General features: G+C 38.1%; 2 protein-coding genes and 1 long non-coding RNA gene across 7 annotated transcripts in view; 1 reads left to right on the top strand and 2 right to left on the bottom strand.

Annotated features, from left to right (window-relative positions):
• LOC122843099 overlaps positions 1-685 on the bottom strand; it is a 35,446-nt gene extending 34,761 nt beyond the window's left edge. For 2 of the 3 annotated variants that reach the window (XR_006372665.1, XR_006372664.1), the window contains exon 1: positions 514-685. This is a non-coding gene — a long non-coding RNA (uncharacterized LOC122843099). Of the gene's footprint in view, positions 1-375; positions 473-513 lie in introns of those variants that run through there. The other variant, XR_006372666.1, reaches the window with a different exon arrangement.
• Positions 170-4,001, top strand: LOC122843094 (40S ribosomal protein S19). Of its 2 annotated transcripts, XM_044137598.1 has the most exons (6): positions 178-344; positions 539-609; positions 1,699-1,799; positions 2,599-2,782; positions 2,998-3,052; positions 3,623-4,001. In XM_044137598.1, the coding sequence occupies exons 2-6, from the start codon at positions 539-541 to the stop codon at positions 3,668-3,670; spliced, it is 459 nt and encodes a 152-aa protein (XP_043993533.1). In that variant the 5' UTR covers positions 178-344; the 3' UTR covers positions 3,671-4,001. The 2 variants fall into 2 exon arrangements, with proteins under 2 accessions (XP_043993532.1, XP_043993533.1); XM_044137597.1 differs by lacking the exon at positions 2,998-3,052 and having other exon boundaries at positions 170-344.
• A 436-nt stretch (positions 4,002-4,437) lies between these two features.
• Positions 4,438-15,893, bottom strand: part of kmt2ba (lysine (K)-specific methyltransferase 2Ba) — a 43,513-nt gene continuing 32,057 nt past the window's right edge. For both annotated transcript variants that reach the window (XM_044137545.1, XM_044137546.1), the window contains exons 25-36: positions 15,772-15,850; positions 15,296-15,456; positions 14,961-15,122; positions 11,361-13,587; positions 10,656-10,778; positions 9,520-9,638; positions 9,315-9,440; positions 7,977-8,229; positions 7,659-7,769; positions 7,494-7,577; positions 7,282-7,411; positions 4,438-5,771 (exon numbers count right to left, since the gene is read on the bottom strand). In XM_044137545.1, the coding sequence (XP_043993480.1) occupies positions 5,496-5,771; positions 7,282-7,411; positions 7,494-7,577; positions 7,659-7,769; positions 7,977-8,229; positions 9,315-9,440; positions 9,520-9,638; positions 10,656-10,778; positions 11,361-13,587; positions 14,961-15,122; positions 15,296-15,456; positions 15,772-15,850 (3,851 nt within the window). In that variant the 3' untranslated portion in view covers positions 4,438-5,495. The remainder of the gene's footprint in view (positions 5,772-7,281; positions 7,412-7,493; positions 7,578-7,658; positions 7,770-7,976; positions 8,230-9,314; positions 9,441-9,519; positions 9,639-10,655; positions 10,779-11,360; positions 13,588-14,960; positions 15,123-15,295; positions 15,457-15,771; positions 15,851-15,893) is intronic.

Here is a 15,893-nt window from a genome sequence, read left to right as displayed (position 1 = left end):
CTCTGTTGGAATACAACCGGAATTACTTGATATTTTTTGTACGTAATAGCTTGTTTAAAGGTCATTATTTTTAATCAGTTTTATCACAATAATTCACACATGAATAAAGAGAAATACCCAATTACCCTTAAGGTGGTTTAAAAATAGAGGTTAAGAGTAAAATTAAAGCCTGAAGGTGTGTTGAATGCACCCATGGTGTCATCCTTTTCTTATGCGGACAGTTTTCCTCCATCCTTCATCATCAGCATCATTTCCTTCAGATGCTCCGCTGCGTTAGCGTCGACTAAACGGGGACACCTTCAGACTGGAGAGCCCTACTGACGTCTATAAACTATATCATAAAAGTATGATTCTTGGCGTAAAATAATTACTTACAAAACGTATATAGACAGAAGCTTCTCTTTAGCTACGTTAAGCTAGTGGTTAGCAAGAGGACCGTTTCCAACGGCTGCGGCACGCGCCACATCCCAGCCGCGACAGGTTTCTAATGTTAAAATAATTTTATTAGCTCACTTTTGTCTCCATTTTCTTTTTCTAGATGCCCAGCGTGACGGTGAAAGATGTCAACCAGCAGGAGTTTGTAAAGGCATTGTCAGCCTTCCTTAAAAAGTAAGTAAAACAAAGCGTAAAGCCAAACTTTCTGTCACTAACTGCCAGTCCGTCACCCAGTCTGACGTATGCTAACTCTAATGACATAACAAATATTATGGGATGTTTGTTTCTTTGTTTATAAATGAGGGAGGGAATATAAAAAATATATTTTTAAATAAACACATTCTTCACTATTATTATTATTATTATTATTATTATTATTATTATTATTATTATTATTATTATTATTATTATTATTATTATTATTATTATTATTATTATTTCCTAAATATTTCTCTCTATGGTTTGTTTTCAAATTGAAGAAATTTGTATTTATAGAATTTATTCTCTTTTTCCATTATCAAAAAATTTTACTCATTCATCCAATTCAATTCAGTTTATTTATATAGCACAAATTCACAACATGTCAACTCAAGGCACTTAAATAAAAAGTTATTTTTATTTTTATTTATACATACATTCCACTTGATTCTAGTTATCAAACAGTGCAATAAATTCTGTCCATTATTCAAATTAGTTTAAAAAGTTTTCTGTCTAAGGAATCTTACCAGATTGCAACAACCTGCAAACTTAGTGAAATGATTTGATCTACACAGTTTTTTTGTTTTGTTTTTTAAAAAGTATAGTACAGAATCCATGTTGTTTATTTAACCTTCACTGATTCTCAATAACATAGTTTTGTTAGGCGAAACTTGATTCAATTTTATTAATGTGCCACTTTTAAGGACATGGTTCAACTATTAAATAAAATAATTTGTATTATTTGTTCTTTAGTATACATCTTTTGGACTCCATTATGGTAAACACTTTGTCTTTTGTCTTGTTTGTGAGTAGATTTAGTAATTCTCAGTTGCTTTCCATGTAATTATCATTGATTTTGCTCTCATTTCCCCTTAATAAACGGTCATCTAGCTACAATAAAACATAAAATATGCTCTTGTTGTAAACTGTAAAGCATAAATAAAGTATTTTATTTATATTTGAGGACATTCATCCCCTTTGTTTCTTTGCTGATTAACCTAACAATACACATCTATGCAGTACATAACATAATATTTATCCATATTATGCTCAAACATATTTCAGATCTGGGAAACTAAAGGTCCCAGAGTGGGTCGACACTGTGAAGCTGGCCAGACACAAGGAGCTAGCTCCCTGCGATGACAACTGGTTTTACACCAGAGCAGGTTGGTTACCACTGTTCATCCACTGGATTCCAACTGGACTGGGCCACACTCTCTACCAGATCCAATCTTAATTGATTTTTGGATGATTAATTTATTCTTCTTTTCTGTGTTGGAGTTCTCATAAAATTACTACTTCATTATCTTAATATTACAACTGTATTCTTGTAACATTAGGATTTTATTTGGACTTTGGACCTGAATCCAAAGTCCAAATAAATAGAAGGTTGTCAAACAAGATGGCCACCCTCTTAACTATGGACAAGGAGGACATTGGTGGAAAAGAAACAAATTTTATAAAACTTAAACATTCAAAACACAACAATTTGTTTAAATAAATAAATAAAATTTATCACCCAGAAATGGCTGTAAATACTGAAAGCTTTAATAAAATACTCCATCCATCCATATTTAAGTAATATTTAATATGTTTTATTTTTAAATTTTGGCACTTTTGGACCTCCATTGATGTGTTTAAGTTAGTTTAAATGTGCATTTTGGGGTGTGTAATCAGATCTTAACAGAAACAATATAAATAATTGATTAGAATAAGCAAAACAGAAAGAAAATCATTAGTGATGTTAACTATTTACGCATCTTCTCTTCACTCACTACTAAAGAAATCACAACTGTTATTTCTCCAGCTTTTATTTTAAATGTGAGGATTTATTTGATATAAACTGGCTTTAACATAATGTTAAAAACTTTGATGTTTAATTTCACTTTATTTTGCACGCTGACAGAAAATTAGTCAGGAAATGACCAGTACATATTTATTTTAATTTTTTTCGCGCCTGCCTAGCATCCACAGCCCGCCACCTCTACCTGCGAGGAGGTGTGGGAGTGGGCGCCATGATCAAGATCTATGGAGGCCGCCAGCGGAACGGCGTATGCCCCGCCCACTTCAGCGTGGGCTCCAGGAACGTAGCAAGGAAGGTTCTTCAAGCCCTGGAGGGCCTCAAGATGGTGGAGAAAGACCCCAATGGGTGAGACAGGAAAGGAAAGGAAAGAAAATCTGGATATGACCTTGATCAATAGTTTGCCAATCTTTATCAAAGTATGAATGCTTTTTCACTCATTCTCTGTCCAGTTGTTGACTCTTAATAACAGAGTATTAGGGCCAGACTAAGAAATTTATTTACTTTTTTAAATTATGACAATAAAGGGATCAGCATCTAATCTTCAACAATTAATCTTACAGCGGTCGTCGACTTACTCCTCAAGGTCAGAGGGATTTAGACAGAATTGCTGGACAGGTGAGGTTTTCCATGACAAATATATTTTGAATTTTATTAATATGTATAAATGTATGTGCTGCTTTAATGTGTCAAACAACTTAATTGTATAAAAAAATAATGTTTGCTTCTGTCTGTGTTTTTACACTCCAAAACAAAAAACATCTGGCAAGTTTTTGTGTTCTTGCAGTGTATTTTTGATAATTATCAAGTAAATGATAGAAGTGATGTCTTGTTTTATCAGGCTTCAATTAGTTATTTAAGAACAAGGGAGAAGACTTGTACCCAATTTGCGGTTGTGTATTATTATAAAATTTTAAAATTAAAATTGTATATTTTCAGAAATGTTTTTTTTTTGGTGCTACATAAAAACTAAAGTGATTATATTTCATTTCTGTTATTTTAGAGAAAGTTATTTTGCAAAAAAAAAAAAAAAAGTTATGACAACCTGTGGGTGCTCACATGCTCACACTTGGCCTGTGGTATTTGCTGCCATGTTGTCTCTAAGAAACTGTGTTGGACCTTCTTTAGGATGTTGGACTGTATATTTATTGCTTTCTTGTTCTCTTGTGTTTCCTTTTGTGTGTTCAGGTCGCCTCTGCAAACAAGAAACAGCGAAGTTTACAAAGCGCCGCCTGAGGAAAGCATCCAGAGCGCATACGGCGTGTTTATTCACTTTTTATTTGCTTGTCTTTTCATATCAGCCTGGTTCCCACTCTGTCCAAGGACAGCAGACAGAGATGCATGAGTCTGCAGTTCAGCTGAACTTGTGAACCAATATAAAGTATAAACAAGTATTAGCATGTTGAAGTTGTTGCTCTCCACCAAGAAACTAAAAACCGGAAAATAAAGCAAATACAACGGACCCAAAAATGTTTTACTCTTTCGAACAGGTTTGTTTGCAGAAAAATATGCATATTGTTGATTTAGCTACAATAAAAGCAGATCAATAAATTTATTTGTCCTGTCAGCACTAATACCTGGTGATCTGTTTTTCTGTGGAAATATTCAAAACATGTTAAGTTGCGATCCAAGTAAAGGTAAAGGAGATTAAGAAAATTAAATATATTTTCTTTGGTAGTCAATTTTCATTTTGAATACAGTCACAAGAATAAAGCTAAAATTAAAAACTGCAGACGCAGCGTGTTTAAATGAAATTTTTAAAAAATCCTGGAGGGAAAAACTGCAGTGGAATTTCAGGCTTTGGCTCAAAGTGAAAAAAACAATTTCAGCAACATTTAAGTAAATTTAAAATTAATGTTTCAGTAATACATTTAGCAGATTGCTACAGGAGACAACATGTACAATAGGAGTTACATTTAGTTAATTTAACATTTGGACTACAAAGTAGCAATTGAATTAAATATTCATTTATTGCTTGAACAAAATGCAGACAATAGAACAGAAACTTTGAACAAATTTTTATTCAACATAAATAAAAAAAAAAATGAAGGTAAAAAAATATGCAACAGGTTTAGAAATTTTTTATACAACTATTTACAGGATCCATAATCCGCCTGTAAAGAAATGTGTGAAATTTAACTGAAATTCCTAACATAAAGGAGAAAAAAACAACAATAAACAAAAAAATTATTACAAACCAGTGACTTCATCTGGTCTCTCAATGAGAGCGAACTTGTGTTCATAATAGTAGCTCACGCTTTTTAGCACTGAAAGATTCAACAATGAGGAATCGGCGTTCATTAAACGGTTCATTAAATACAACCTTGACTCTATAAAACCTTAGAGGTAGTACACCTGAGCGAGACGAGAACGGCGTCCTTCCTGTTCATCCACCTCCAGCTGTTTAAAAGCCCAAACACGCTTCTGTTAGTTGGTTGATTAGACATTTATTGTTCAAATATACAAAAGGATTTAGAAAGGACTGCATGGCAGGATCAGCACCTCCTGCAACAAGAAAATTCTCCTTCATCAGCCTTGCAACACACACACACACACACACACACACACAAAAAGATAAACAAAATGTCAGCGGTGTAAAAGCACTTGGATCAACACAAATAAAAGTAGAAAGATTTAACTGGCTGCAGGCGGGATGCACTGATGGAGGACTATTAAAACTAATATGTTGGGGATAAATAACAGCAAGACCTAAAACATTGAAGTCTCTGCTCTCCGGAGAAGAGTTAAAATGTAGCTGCTCTACAATGTACACAAGGTGCTTTGGGTGTGGCTGGAAGTGGAGCCGTGTCCCGTCTGAGGAGGTCGTGTCAAAGTAAGGTGCTGAATGAATCTTCCTCGTTCTGCCGACGGCTCCGTTTCCAACTGCTGGTGAGCTCCGTCTCTGGGCTAAAGACACCTTGAAAGAGCGCGGCGTGAAACAAACGCTACAACTGTCCAGGAAAGGCATGAGAAGACAAACTACCCATGATTTGTTTATAAATTAAACTCCACAGAAGATGGCTTCTTCGTTACAGAGCGGTGATGAGCGTGACCAGAGTTGCTAGTTCAGGTATCGGCGGCACCGCCTGGCGCCGCAGTTGCAGTGCAGCTTGTTGTCGTCGTCCTCGATGGGGAACTTGTAGTCGTAGGTGAGCTCCTCGCCGCGGTAGATCTTCCTCAGGGCGAAGATGACAATGTGCTTGCGGCCGTCCACGTTGATGACGCGGGAGTAGCAGTTCGGCTCGCACGAGTGGTTGATGAAGCGGGCGGCGTTGCCCTGCATCGTGGCGTCCACCACGTCAAAGTCGTCGATGCGGAACATGTAACAGCCGATGCCCTGGAGCGAAACGACAAGTGATGAAAGTCTGTAATTTCAAAAATTAAGACCCGATCTGCATCTTAGTGAATTAAAATCTAATTGTGATTTCTCAATTTTTTTTTTACCTTAGTCTTTTAACCAGCTCAATTGTAACGAATTATTTTTCATTTAATCTACAAATCTATAGTATCTAATTGTGATTTTTTTATGTATATATTTTTCGTTTTGCCTGCTCAATCGTAGATATTTTTTTATTAAATCTCTAAATCTTTGGGAATCTAATTGTGATTTTTCTTTTTGTTGTTTTGCAGAGCACTTTGGATTCAGACTTGTGGGAACTATGCATTTCAATTCTCTATAGAATCAATTTTTTCTACAACTCTTAACTTTTCAAGCTGCTGGAGAAGTTGCACGTGCAACAAGAAGGAAACTGCAATCCAAAGTCTAGAGTTGCTTCGAGAGTTTGGGGGAAATTCCCAATCAGCTGGAGTCGGTGGTTAACGGTGCAACAGGAAATGATGATGATTTAATAATTCGGCAGACTCTGCACCAGCCAAAACTACAAAATGTGGCAGCGTCTGCTTTAATTACAGAGACAAAGGCGATTATAAAGAAGATGAGACACAAAAATAAAGACAAGCTGAACTGATCGCCTCCTTAGCATAAGAAAGAAAAAACATAAAAGACAAGAAATAGTTTCTGTTCCGTCACGTTTTCGGCCGTCGGTCACTCCACATGGTGAACTTCCTGTCTTCAATCAGCAGCTTTACTCTCTGGACCCGTTTCTATTTGCATCACAGCAGGAGGTGAGGCAATTTTAACACACAGATACGTTCATGATGCACTTACTCATGAATAAAATCAACCAACAAAACTGTAATTCTCCCCAGGGGTGTGAATTTTGAAGTAATATCACCAGAAAAAAGCTGCAGCAATGCAATAATACAGTTATACGATACAAAGGCACAAACTATTAATAAAGTTTTAATAGGAGAGAAAAAAAGTTAAAATATCACAAAAATAAACTTACTATATCCAGAATAGTTGCAGTTTTAGAAGAAAGAAGCAGTAGCGTTGTAACTTTAAAAATTAAAATGAGGAATATTTAGCATCTTGTGAAGTTGTACTTTGATTTCGGTTTTATAAATCAGATCATAATTTACCTTTTAACACATAAACCTCAAATTATTATCAGTAGAACGATTTGCAACGGTGCAAACAAATATGATCGTTTCAAAGAAAGAATCAAGTCAGATCTTGATAACTATCAAAGCTTTGGTCTCAATAAAACAACTTTTTTCTTCTGATAAAATTGTATCATTATTCTAAGATTATGGCTTTAATCTCTTAGTCTGATCCCAGTCCTCAGGGTCAGACTTTAATTTGTCTCAGAGATTTAATTTAAACCCGATTACTTGAACTGAACATCTGCCAATTACTGCGGTTACTATTTATAAATAACATTTTCCAGGAAGTACATCAGGGGACAGGTTCAGGAAAATGTTTTGTTTTAGTTGCTCTCACTCACCTTGCTGTCGTAATATTTCTCCCGTTTATCGGTCAGGACGGCTCGGATGACGGTGCCGGCGTACTCGATCACCATCTCTCCAGCATCGATGTTCCTCTTGCAGAAAAGTCCACGGCCGTGAATCGGAGATCTGCCATGCAAAGATGGGAAAAAGATCTCTCTCGTGTTCCAAAAGAATCTGAAGCTCATTCAGATATTTCTCCTGCATTTACCTGTAAACGCCTACTGCTTCCTTGGAGATTTTCTCCAGGTGTCTGAACCTCATCGCCATGGGAAGCTCGCTGCTGGTCGCTCGTCTAGACGAGTTGAAGACGAGTTGAGGTCGAAGCCAATCAATAGCAGATATTTAATGAATAGTAGAGATTTAATCAACTAACCTGGAGGCTTTAAGTGGGAATTCATCGTCGTCTTCATCAAAGGGGGCGATAAACTCTGGGAGCGGTCTGTGCTGCGAAGCCAGGAAGTTGAACATATCAAACGTTGCTTTCCTGGTTAGAAAAACAAAAAATAAACACAAGGTAAGTTGCCAATTTTTAAAACAAAACAAAAAGACAAATTAAAGCCTCAATGATGTGCTTTTAAAACTAAAAACTAAAATCATTAACCTTCAGATTTACCAAGATATCCTTCACCAAATTAGATTAAATTAAAGTTGCTACATTTGTGAGTTTTTGTGATTTTCTGACGTAGCGCACCGTGTGTAAACTTCGGCTCGGGCGCAGCCGCTCGGGTTGAGAGGAAGCTCTTCCTCGGCGTCGTCGCAGCGGTGGAAGCGGAAGCGGTGCCGCTTGCAGTCGGCAGCGCCCTCTAGCTGCTCCAGCAGGAAGATGACGGCGTCATGGACGACGCCCAGGACTCGCTGGCCGCTCATCACGCCCAGAGGAAGCTGCTTCAGGTGGAAGTCTGCTCGAGCGTCCAGGACGCCGTCGACCACGGCGCGCCACGCCACTGAGCGGGAAGAAACAGAACATTTGATTAAAAGTGCTGGCAACATTTTATTTTTGGCCAATAAAGTAGGATTTTAGCTATCGATTACTTTTTAAATTGACTATTATGACAATTATTCGGCTGAAAACTTTCGTCACATTCTGCGGGTTTTTATTAAACCTTTTTTATGCAATATTTGAAATACCTTAAAAGAGGCAAATAAGCACAAATAACTAAATTTTTAAATAAGAATTTTTTTTTTTTGCATAAAATCCAAAAATATAGCATAGCTGTAATATATGTTTGATAATTTGTAGCAAAGGATGAATCTGCAGCTAAAAAATACTTTCAATAATTTGATAAATTGATTAATAACTGAAAAGAAACAAGTTGGGTTTTTTTCTTGTTTTTTTTTTTTAACAAAATTTGAACCAGATGAAGTTAAAACTATGTCAGTTGAGTTCTGGGCAGAAAATAATTACAGATAAAAGTTTTTATTGTTTTTTTTTTTGTTTTTTTACTTAAATGCAAAACTGTAACTCTCCAGATGTGTGAATTTTGAACCGACAGAAATGTTCATTTCTAATACAGAATATTAGGGCCAAGCTAAGAAAAAAAACAATTAAATTACAAGAATAAGGTCGTAATCTCAAGTAAATAAAGTTGTATGACTGTAAGTCAAAATAATATGGGAATTGTCATAATAATAATAACAATAATAATAATAATAATAATAACCTCATGTCGAAATGATAAAGTCATAATATTACCAGAATACAATCATAACAATATGAAAATAGAGACATTCAATAAAGTCATACTACAAGAATAAAGATGTAATATTATTAGAAACTAGCCGTGATAAGAGAAAAATAAAATAAAAATAAAATAATAGGATAACACATTGTTACAATAAAATGCATTTCTTTTATAGTTTTGGCTATATAATTGTGTTGTTCTTTCAGCAAATGGTCTTTTCGAGTCTGTATACTCCTGCTAAGGGTTACTTAGTTACTAAATTAGTGGACAATTACAATAATTGATTAATTATTATTAATCCAGTTAATCATCTAAACCGTAAAGCAAAGCAGAAGAACCCGTCCTACCCTCGATGCTGTTCGCCTTGACGCTGAAGCCGTCGTCGCTGGTGATCTCAAACCGCAGGTGAGGCTGATTCATGCAAGTCTTCTTCCTGTATTTCAGCGCAGGAGCGTCGTCTTCCGAACTGAAACCTGCAGAATCACGAGTAAAGATGGATTCAATTTCACACACAAAGTAAACAAAAGATCCACAAAGAGCCGAGCGACAGACCTGCGTAGGGAGCCCACTCAGAGAGCTCTCCGTGTCGAGAGCTGACCCACATGTGGGTTCTACAGTGTGAGGGAACGCCGGGTCGGGACGAATGAGCTGAACTCTCAGCCTGAGGACGCCTGAGGAACCAGGAAGAGACGAGCGGAGGACGGAAAACAGGATGAAATATGACAAAATACACTTCTGTGGCTGAACATAATAACTGTACAAATAATTTGTAACTTTTTGTAATTAACTATCTTAGTACGGTTTTGTGTAAAACCGGGTTTGTATAAAAATCAAGCCTTTTTCAAGCTACGTTTCCCAGCACCACACTTCAGATATAACAACACAAATGAACTAAAAGGACAGCTTCAAATCACGATTATATGACGTAATTTATTACTGTCAATAATAGTCTTGTCAGAGTATTGTAGTTAAACTAAAATATAAGAGAAAATTATGTTATTAAATGTCTCTTTCTCACACACACGACTAGTTCGAGAACAAATCACAAATTTAACAACAAAAAAGAAAGAAAAAAAGAAAATCACCTCATTTCAATAATGTTAATGTATAAAATATAAGACCAACTTTAAGTCATTTAGCCATTAAGAATAATAAACATTCATCAAACTGGAACAATTCAAACTAATTATGTTAAAGTAAATGAACTTCCTGCTCAAACTAAATGATAAATACATAATAAACAAGAAAAAAAATGTTTATGCCAAGTTTTCTCTCATTTAGGAAATAGAAATAATTTTAGCAACTCTAACTGGCCTAAAATAAGAAAAAAAAAAGTCTGATTTAACTTCAGACAGTGAGAGAAAATGTGTATATGTCCTTTTATTATCTTTAAACATCTGGTTTCAATTGTAAATAACATTTTCAAATTTAGGCCTTTAATCAAACATTAGATTGCAATTTATTACAAAACTGTGCAGTTTGAATATTAGGCACTTTTAAGCATTTTTCAAACCTTAAAATCCAAGCATTTTCCAGGATTTCAAGCACCCATAACACCCTTGTGTAATACATACAGCACCTACAAGTCAATCCTTGTTTTCTTTTTATAATATGTCAAAACAAAATCTGTGTCTGAAAGTATTAAATTATAATAGTAATTAGTAACTTCTTGTGAATAACAGTGTTACCTGACAGAAGATGATGTTGGTGGAGGAGGAGGAACGGTGATCTTGATCGGCTCGGGTGCTTTCACCTGGTCCAGATCAATAACGTCGTTTGTTGTCGGAGTTTTCATTCTGACGCCTCCGGGTCTGTTTAAAAAAAATAAAAAATCCAACCGCACGTTTTATATTTACACCAACTTCAATCCCGTGAGAAAACGTCTGAATCGGCTCTTTTTTTTTTTTTTGACTTTTTGGATCACAATAAGCAATAAATCAATTAATGGCAACATAAATGAAAAGAAAGTCAATTATATCCATTTGAATTCTAAATCGTTTTTCAAATTTTTCTCTTTTTTTTGTACTAAAAACTGGAAGAAAAAAGTTTTCAGTCAGGTTCCCTGGTCTCAACTAAACCTTTTTTTTTTTTTAGAGACTTTACTTCATTTTATTTGTTGTTTCTGTAGTTTTGTTTGTTTACATATTAAAATGTCTTCCAGATACATTGATAAATTATTAGAAATTAAAGTTTCTTGATCTTTGAGAATGTGTTCTTGCATTATTATGCCGTTTTAGTACTTGAAAATAGTCTCAAAAAGAAAAGCGGATTTGCATTTGCCTGCTGTGTGAACGTGGGCTACGGAAAGTCCATTTATGATTTAATGAAGGTAAAATGTTGACAGAGTTATAGTTGCCTCCTAACGTTTAATAAATTTTTTAAAAATCTCTCACCTTGCTTCCTGAATTTCCTCCATTTCACTCGACGGATCCTTTAGGAAGTCAATCCTTGACTTCTTCTTGGACTGCCTCTCTGAAAGCGCAGACGCTCTCTTCACTCTGATTTGGTGGGGTGACAGATCGCCATGGAAACTACTGGGCGACTCCGAACGCCTCATCGACGACTGATTTGACTCCTGAGTGTGTGGAAGCTGCGATGGCTGCCGCTGCCTGGCCTTTTGTCTGCGACTGTTGTTGAGGATGATCGGCGCCGGCCGCGGCGTCTCCATTTCCGTGGCCATCGCTCTGCTGATGATCGCCTGGGTGGTGAGATCCTCCATCTTGGTGAAACTCGCTGGAGTAAAAGTCTGAACGCTGACGGGAACTAAAGGAGCTGGAGAGACGACGTGTTTCACCGGCAACACTTTGACAATTACTTTTCTCTCCGGGGTTATGTGGTTGGCGGGAGGAGAGACGTTCAGATCCGAAGAGCCGGGGGAAGGTTTTAAAATCACACGCGGGACCGACTGATTTAAACCGCCTCCGCTGTGGAGCATCTTGGCGATTTGGCTAATTCTGCTGTAAGTCGGCGAGTTTCCGGCAAGCGTCTGGAAAGTGTTCGATTTGGGGTCTTTGACGAGGATCTGCCCCTGTCGGTTGACGAGCAGCACCTGGCGGACAGTCGTCTGCGGGCTGGGAGAGTTCACCACCGCCGCCACCTGCTGCTGCGACACCTCTGGTTTGGAGGCGTCCAATCGGATCGCGATGGATCTCCCTGGAGCGGCGGCGGGCTGTATGGGTAGAGCGTTCAAACCGTTGATGATGATCGGCGAGGCAACGGGATGCGGGACCGCACACAAAGTGGTGGAAGACGGAGAAACCGAGGCAATGCTGACGGTCTGCCTGACTTGAGGCGCTATGAGGGTGATGTTGGGGTTCAGCTGGAGACATTGTTTAGGCAGCAGAGGCTTGGACATGGAGGCGCCAGACAGCTTCCTCTTTACAACGATGGTTTTCTTCGGCATCGTTTTGGTTTCGAATTTGGGAGAAAAATCTGGATCGTTTAAATCGTCTTTGAACACGTCGGTCGAATCGTTTGATGAGGTTTCGTCTTTGTCCGGAGCGGCGCCCTTGTTTGAGTTGACGACATGGCCACCTTCAGCTGAAACAAAATGGCCCAACATCGGATCCAGCAGCAGTTCCTGCTGAGACGTCGGACTGTCGGAGGACAGCGGGACTTCCTCTTCCTGCAGGCACAGCTCCTCGCACATGGAACTGGGCTCCATGAAAACGGGAGGGGAAGAACTTTCCGGATCCTCCAGTTTGGACGTTTGCTTCGGCAGAGAGAAGATGGACTCCAGCCTCTGCAGTGCGACAGTCAGATGTTTCGTAGGTGTTCCCTGAACACTGCGGGGTTTATTTTTGTCCTCTATGTCCTCCGTCTCCGACCCGCTGTCCGCTCCGTCTAACTGGGAGATCGACTGAGCTGCATCGGGTTGATTGGCGGCATCAGAGCCACTCGCCGCGTTACACACCACCGTGCGTGAAATCTTAGAGTAACGTTCGCCGTCTTCATCCTCAGAGCTGTTCTCTTGATCGTCTTCTCGCATCTCCACGTCCTGCGGCCCGACTTCCGCCTGACCGCCGCCCAGATCCATGTTCTCAGCGAGCAGAGCTTCGTCAAACTCCAGCTTGGTGCCCAGCATGGACGCCACGGCAACGTCTGCGTCGCTGTCGAACACGGTGTACGGCAGCTCTTGAGACATCAGCTGAGCCACTTCCTCCTCCAGGTTGTCGGGGGCGAGCGAGATCCCATTCGTCGTGGCAACAGCGGCGTCTTCTGCCTCCGATGATGCCAGGAAGTCCTGTGGGACCTCTGCTGTCACCGGGGCGGTGATTTTGAAGTTCTGGGTTCCTCTGGGGGAGGGGGAGACGCCACCTTGGCGAGGAGAAAAACCTCCACAAACGCTGGACCTCGGAGGGGAGTTCCACACCGGGGAGGTTGAGTTTTGCCTTGAAAGCGGAGGTGAGGCCGATCCAACAGTTGTTGATTTAGGAGGGGAGCTGAAGAGAGCGCATCGGGGGCCGACGGCGCCCCCGGGACGGACGCTCATCGCCATAGATGGGTTGTTTTCTGTCGGCGAGGAGCTGCGGCGGCTCCTGGAGGACAGCCTGCGAGGCCGCCTGGTGTCATCCAGGTCCCTCAGGGTGAGGATGTGATGAGACTTGTAAGAAGCAGCTCCTGAAATCAAAGACATACAAACTAAACAGAAGAAAAATATTCTGGTTCCTACAAAAAAAATCTGAATTACAAATTTCTTACAGTCGTTTTAAAACATTTTGGATATTTTAGTACAAAATATCAGCCTCAGGATGAACTTCATTGGAAAGAACTGGTCTCATTTTATTCCTTGGGGCTGGACAATATGGCTGAAAAACTTCTCATGCTGTAAGCATTTCATTTCAGTCAGTATCATTAATTAAATGATTAGTTATTTGTTTCAAATATCTCGTCGCCAAACTGGCAGTGTGGCCTTTCCTCTTTTACCCACATTTTTTATTTCATGTTGTCGTTTATTTTATTTTATTTTAAATTCATTGTATTTTCATTTTTAAGCAGTTATGAGGCACAGTGGGCAAACTTTTAAACTGCTGTGGCAGTTACTGAACATGCTGTTGCCAGGTAACCATAGAATAAGTGAATTGCTAGGTAACCAAAGAGTCAGTTGGTTCCACCAACTTTGCTTGGCTAGTGTTTTTTTTTTACTTAATCATGTTACTGATTTTGTACTGTGTTTTTTGTAACTGTTTGACTGTATTATTACAGTCAAACAGTTACAAAATATATTATATTAGTAATATTATTATTACTTGTAAAAGAACTCTCTAATCTAAAAGAGTTATAATCTGGTTAAATAAAGGCTGAATAAATGTTTTAAAAACCAACTAAAACAGGTTTTACTGTCAGAAGATGTCTTCCAATTCTTCATTAAAGGACATTTGAACTATTTTTATCCACTTCATTTCTGATATTCCTGTTTCTAATAACTCCACAACATTAACTGTTACAGTCTTGTACAGTATATAATCATTATTATTATTATTATTATTATTATTACTACTACTATTATTGTTAATCTTGATTTTTTTATATATTGTTTCTTAACACTAACAGCTTGTTGCTTTTGTTTGAACATTTATATCTGATATAGTTGAATTTCTCATTTAAGGGACAATAAAGGTTGTTTTTACTCTATTCTATTTCAAAATCTATAATAAAATATTATACAGCAATATAATATACAAATACAATACCATTATAGAGTCCGGATTGCTTCATCCTACATTAATAGATTCTCTTAGCCACATTTTCTGATGTAATTGATTATAATTTTGCTTAAACTTCTTAAAAAACTGTAGTACTTTGTTTGGCATCTAAAGTTTTTTTGCTTTTTTTTTTTTCACAACTCAAGTCTAGTAGATTCGGTTCAATTCAAGACCAAAATTGAAAAATTTTTCCATTGTCCATTTTATTTTTTCCCAAATTGAAGACCATACTACTCCAGATGAAATAGGAACTCTAAATTTTTTTCAAATGTCAGACATTTTACTGACCAGGAGACGGGAGCGGTCGTGATGATCCTCCTGCTGGTCTTCTGGTCTGTGTGTATCCTGGGCTCCTAGGCCCAGGTGTGTTGTGCGTTTTAGAGTTTGGAGACGAGTTTGTGGACTTGATCGGGCTGGAAGAGGAGCTGAAGCGATCTGGAGATTCCATATCTGCTCGTAAATACAATATATTATCATTATTAAACCCCAATAAACTAAAAAAACACGTTATTTTGTCAGATGAAGTTAGAAAAATAAAATTTTTCAGTATTATTTTGGGTTTTAGGCTAAAAGTTGTAGTTTTATTCCTTCATTTGCAGCTCAAACTGGAGCAACCTGCTCACCTCTGTGGCGACTGGGACTGTGGACGATAGTGTGATTCTTCTCTCTGTCCATCCTCAGGTCTTGTTCCTCACCAGGTAGAGGTGTGCTCACCTCCGTCACCTTACAGGTGTACTTACAGCGTCTGCGGGGGTCCACTGTGCTCCAGTACAACCGAGAGCATCTGCAGATTGAAGGGAGAGAAACCGGGTTTATATAAAACACTGCAAGTCAGATTGAACCTACAGTAACCTCCACACAAATTCACATAACATCTAGTCATTTTTTTTTAAAACTAATCCTCTAAAACAAATATCAACTTTGGGGAAAATAAAACACTAGATTTTGTGAAAATATAGAAACTAAATCAATATGATGAATGTGGGAACTGCAGAAAACGATGGAAAAAACACATTGGGATTTGTTTACTGGTTCCACAACCAGTACACAAATAATAAAAATACCCAGACCTGACTTTATATCAGAAATAAGAACTTACTGATAACCAACAGGATAAAGCATCCTCCCGTTTGACGACAGCTCTGACAACACACCAAGTTTCTGAATCTGTAGAGAGCCTAAAAACAAAACAGAACATTTAGCACAATAATTTAAATATCA

Source organism: Gambusia affinis, linkage group LG14 (genome assembly GCF_019740435.1).
Source record: "Gambusia affinis linkage group LG14, SWU_Gaff_1.0, whole genome shotgun sequence".
NCBI classification, from domain to species: Eukaryota; Metazoa; Chordata; class Actinopteri; order Cyprinodontiformes; family Poeciliidae; genus Gambusia; species Gambusia affinis.
This window is presented reverse-complemented; position numbering and strand designations above follow the sequence as displayed.

What these genes read in the sequence shown, in the direction of transcription:
- LOC122843094 (XM_044137597.1), top strand. Translation starts at nt 539, where the DNA reads ATGCCCAGCGTGACGGTGAAAGATGTCAACCAGCAGGAGTTTGTAAAG. An exon ending in CTGGTTTTACACCAGAGCAG is followed by an intron (nt 1,800 to 2,598) that starts GTTGGTTACCAC and finishes GCGCCTGCCTAG; the next exon opens with CATCCACAGCCCGCCACCTC. An exon ending in GTGGAGAAAGACCCCAATGG is followed by an intron (nt 2,783 to 3,622) that starts GTGAGACAGGAA and finishes TTGTGTGTTCAG; the next exon opens with GTCGCCTCTGCAAACAAGAA.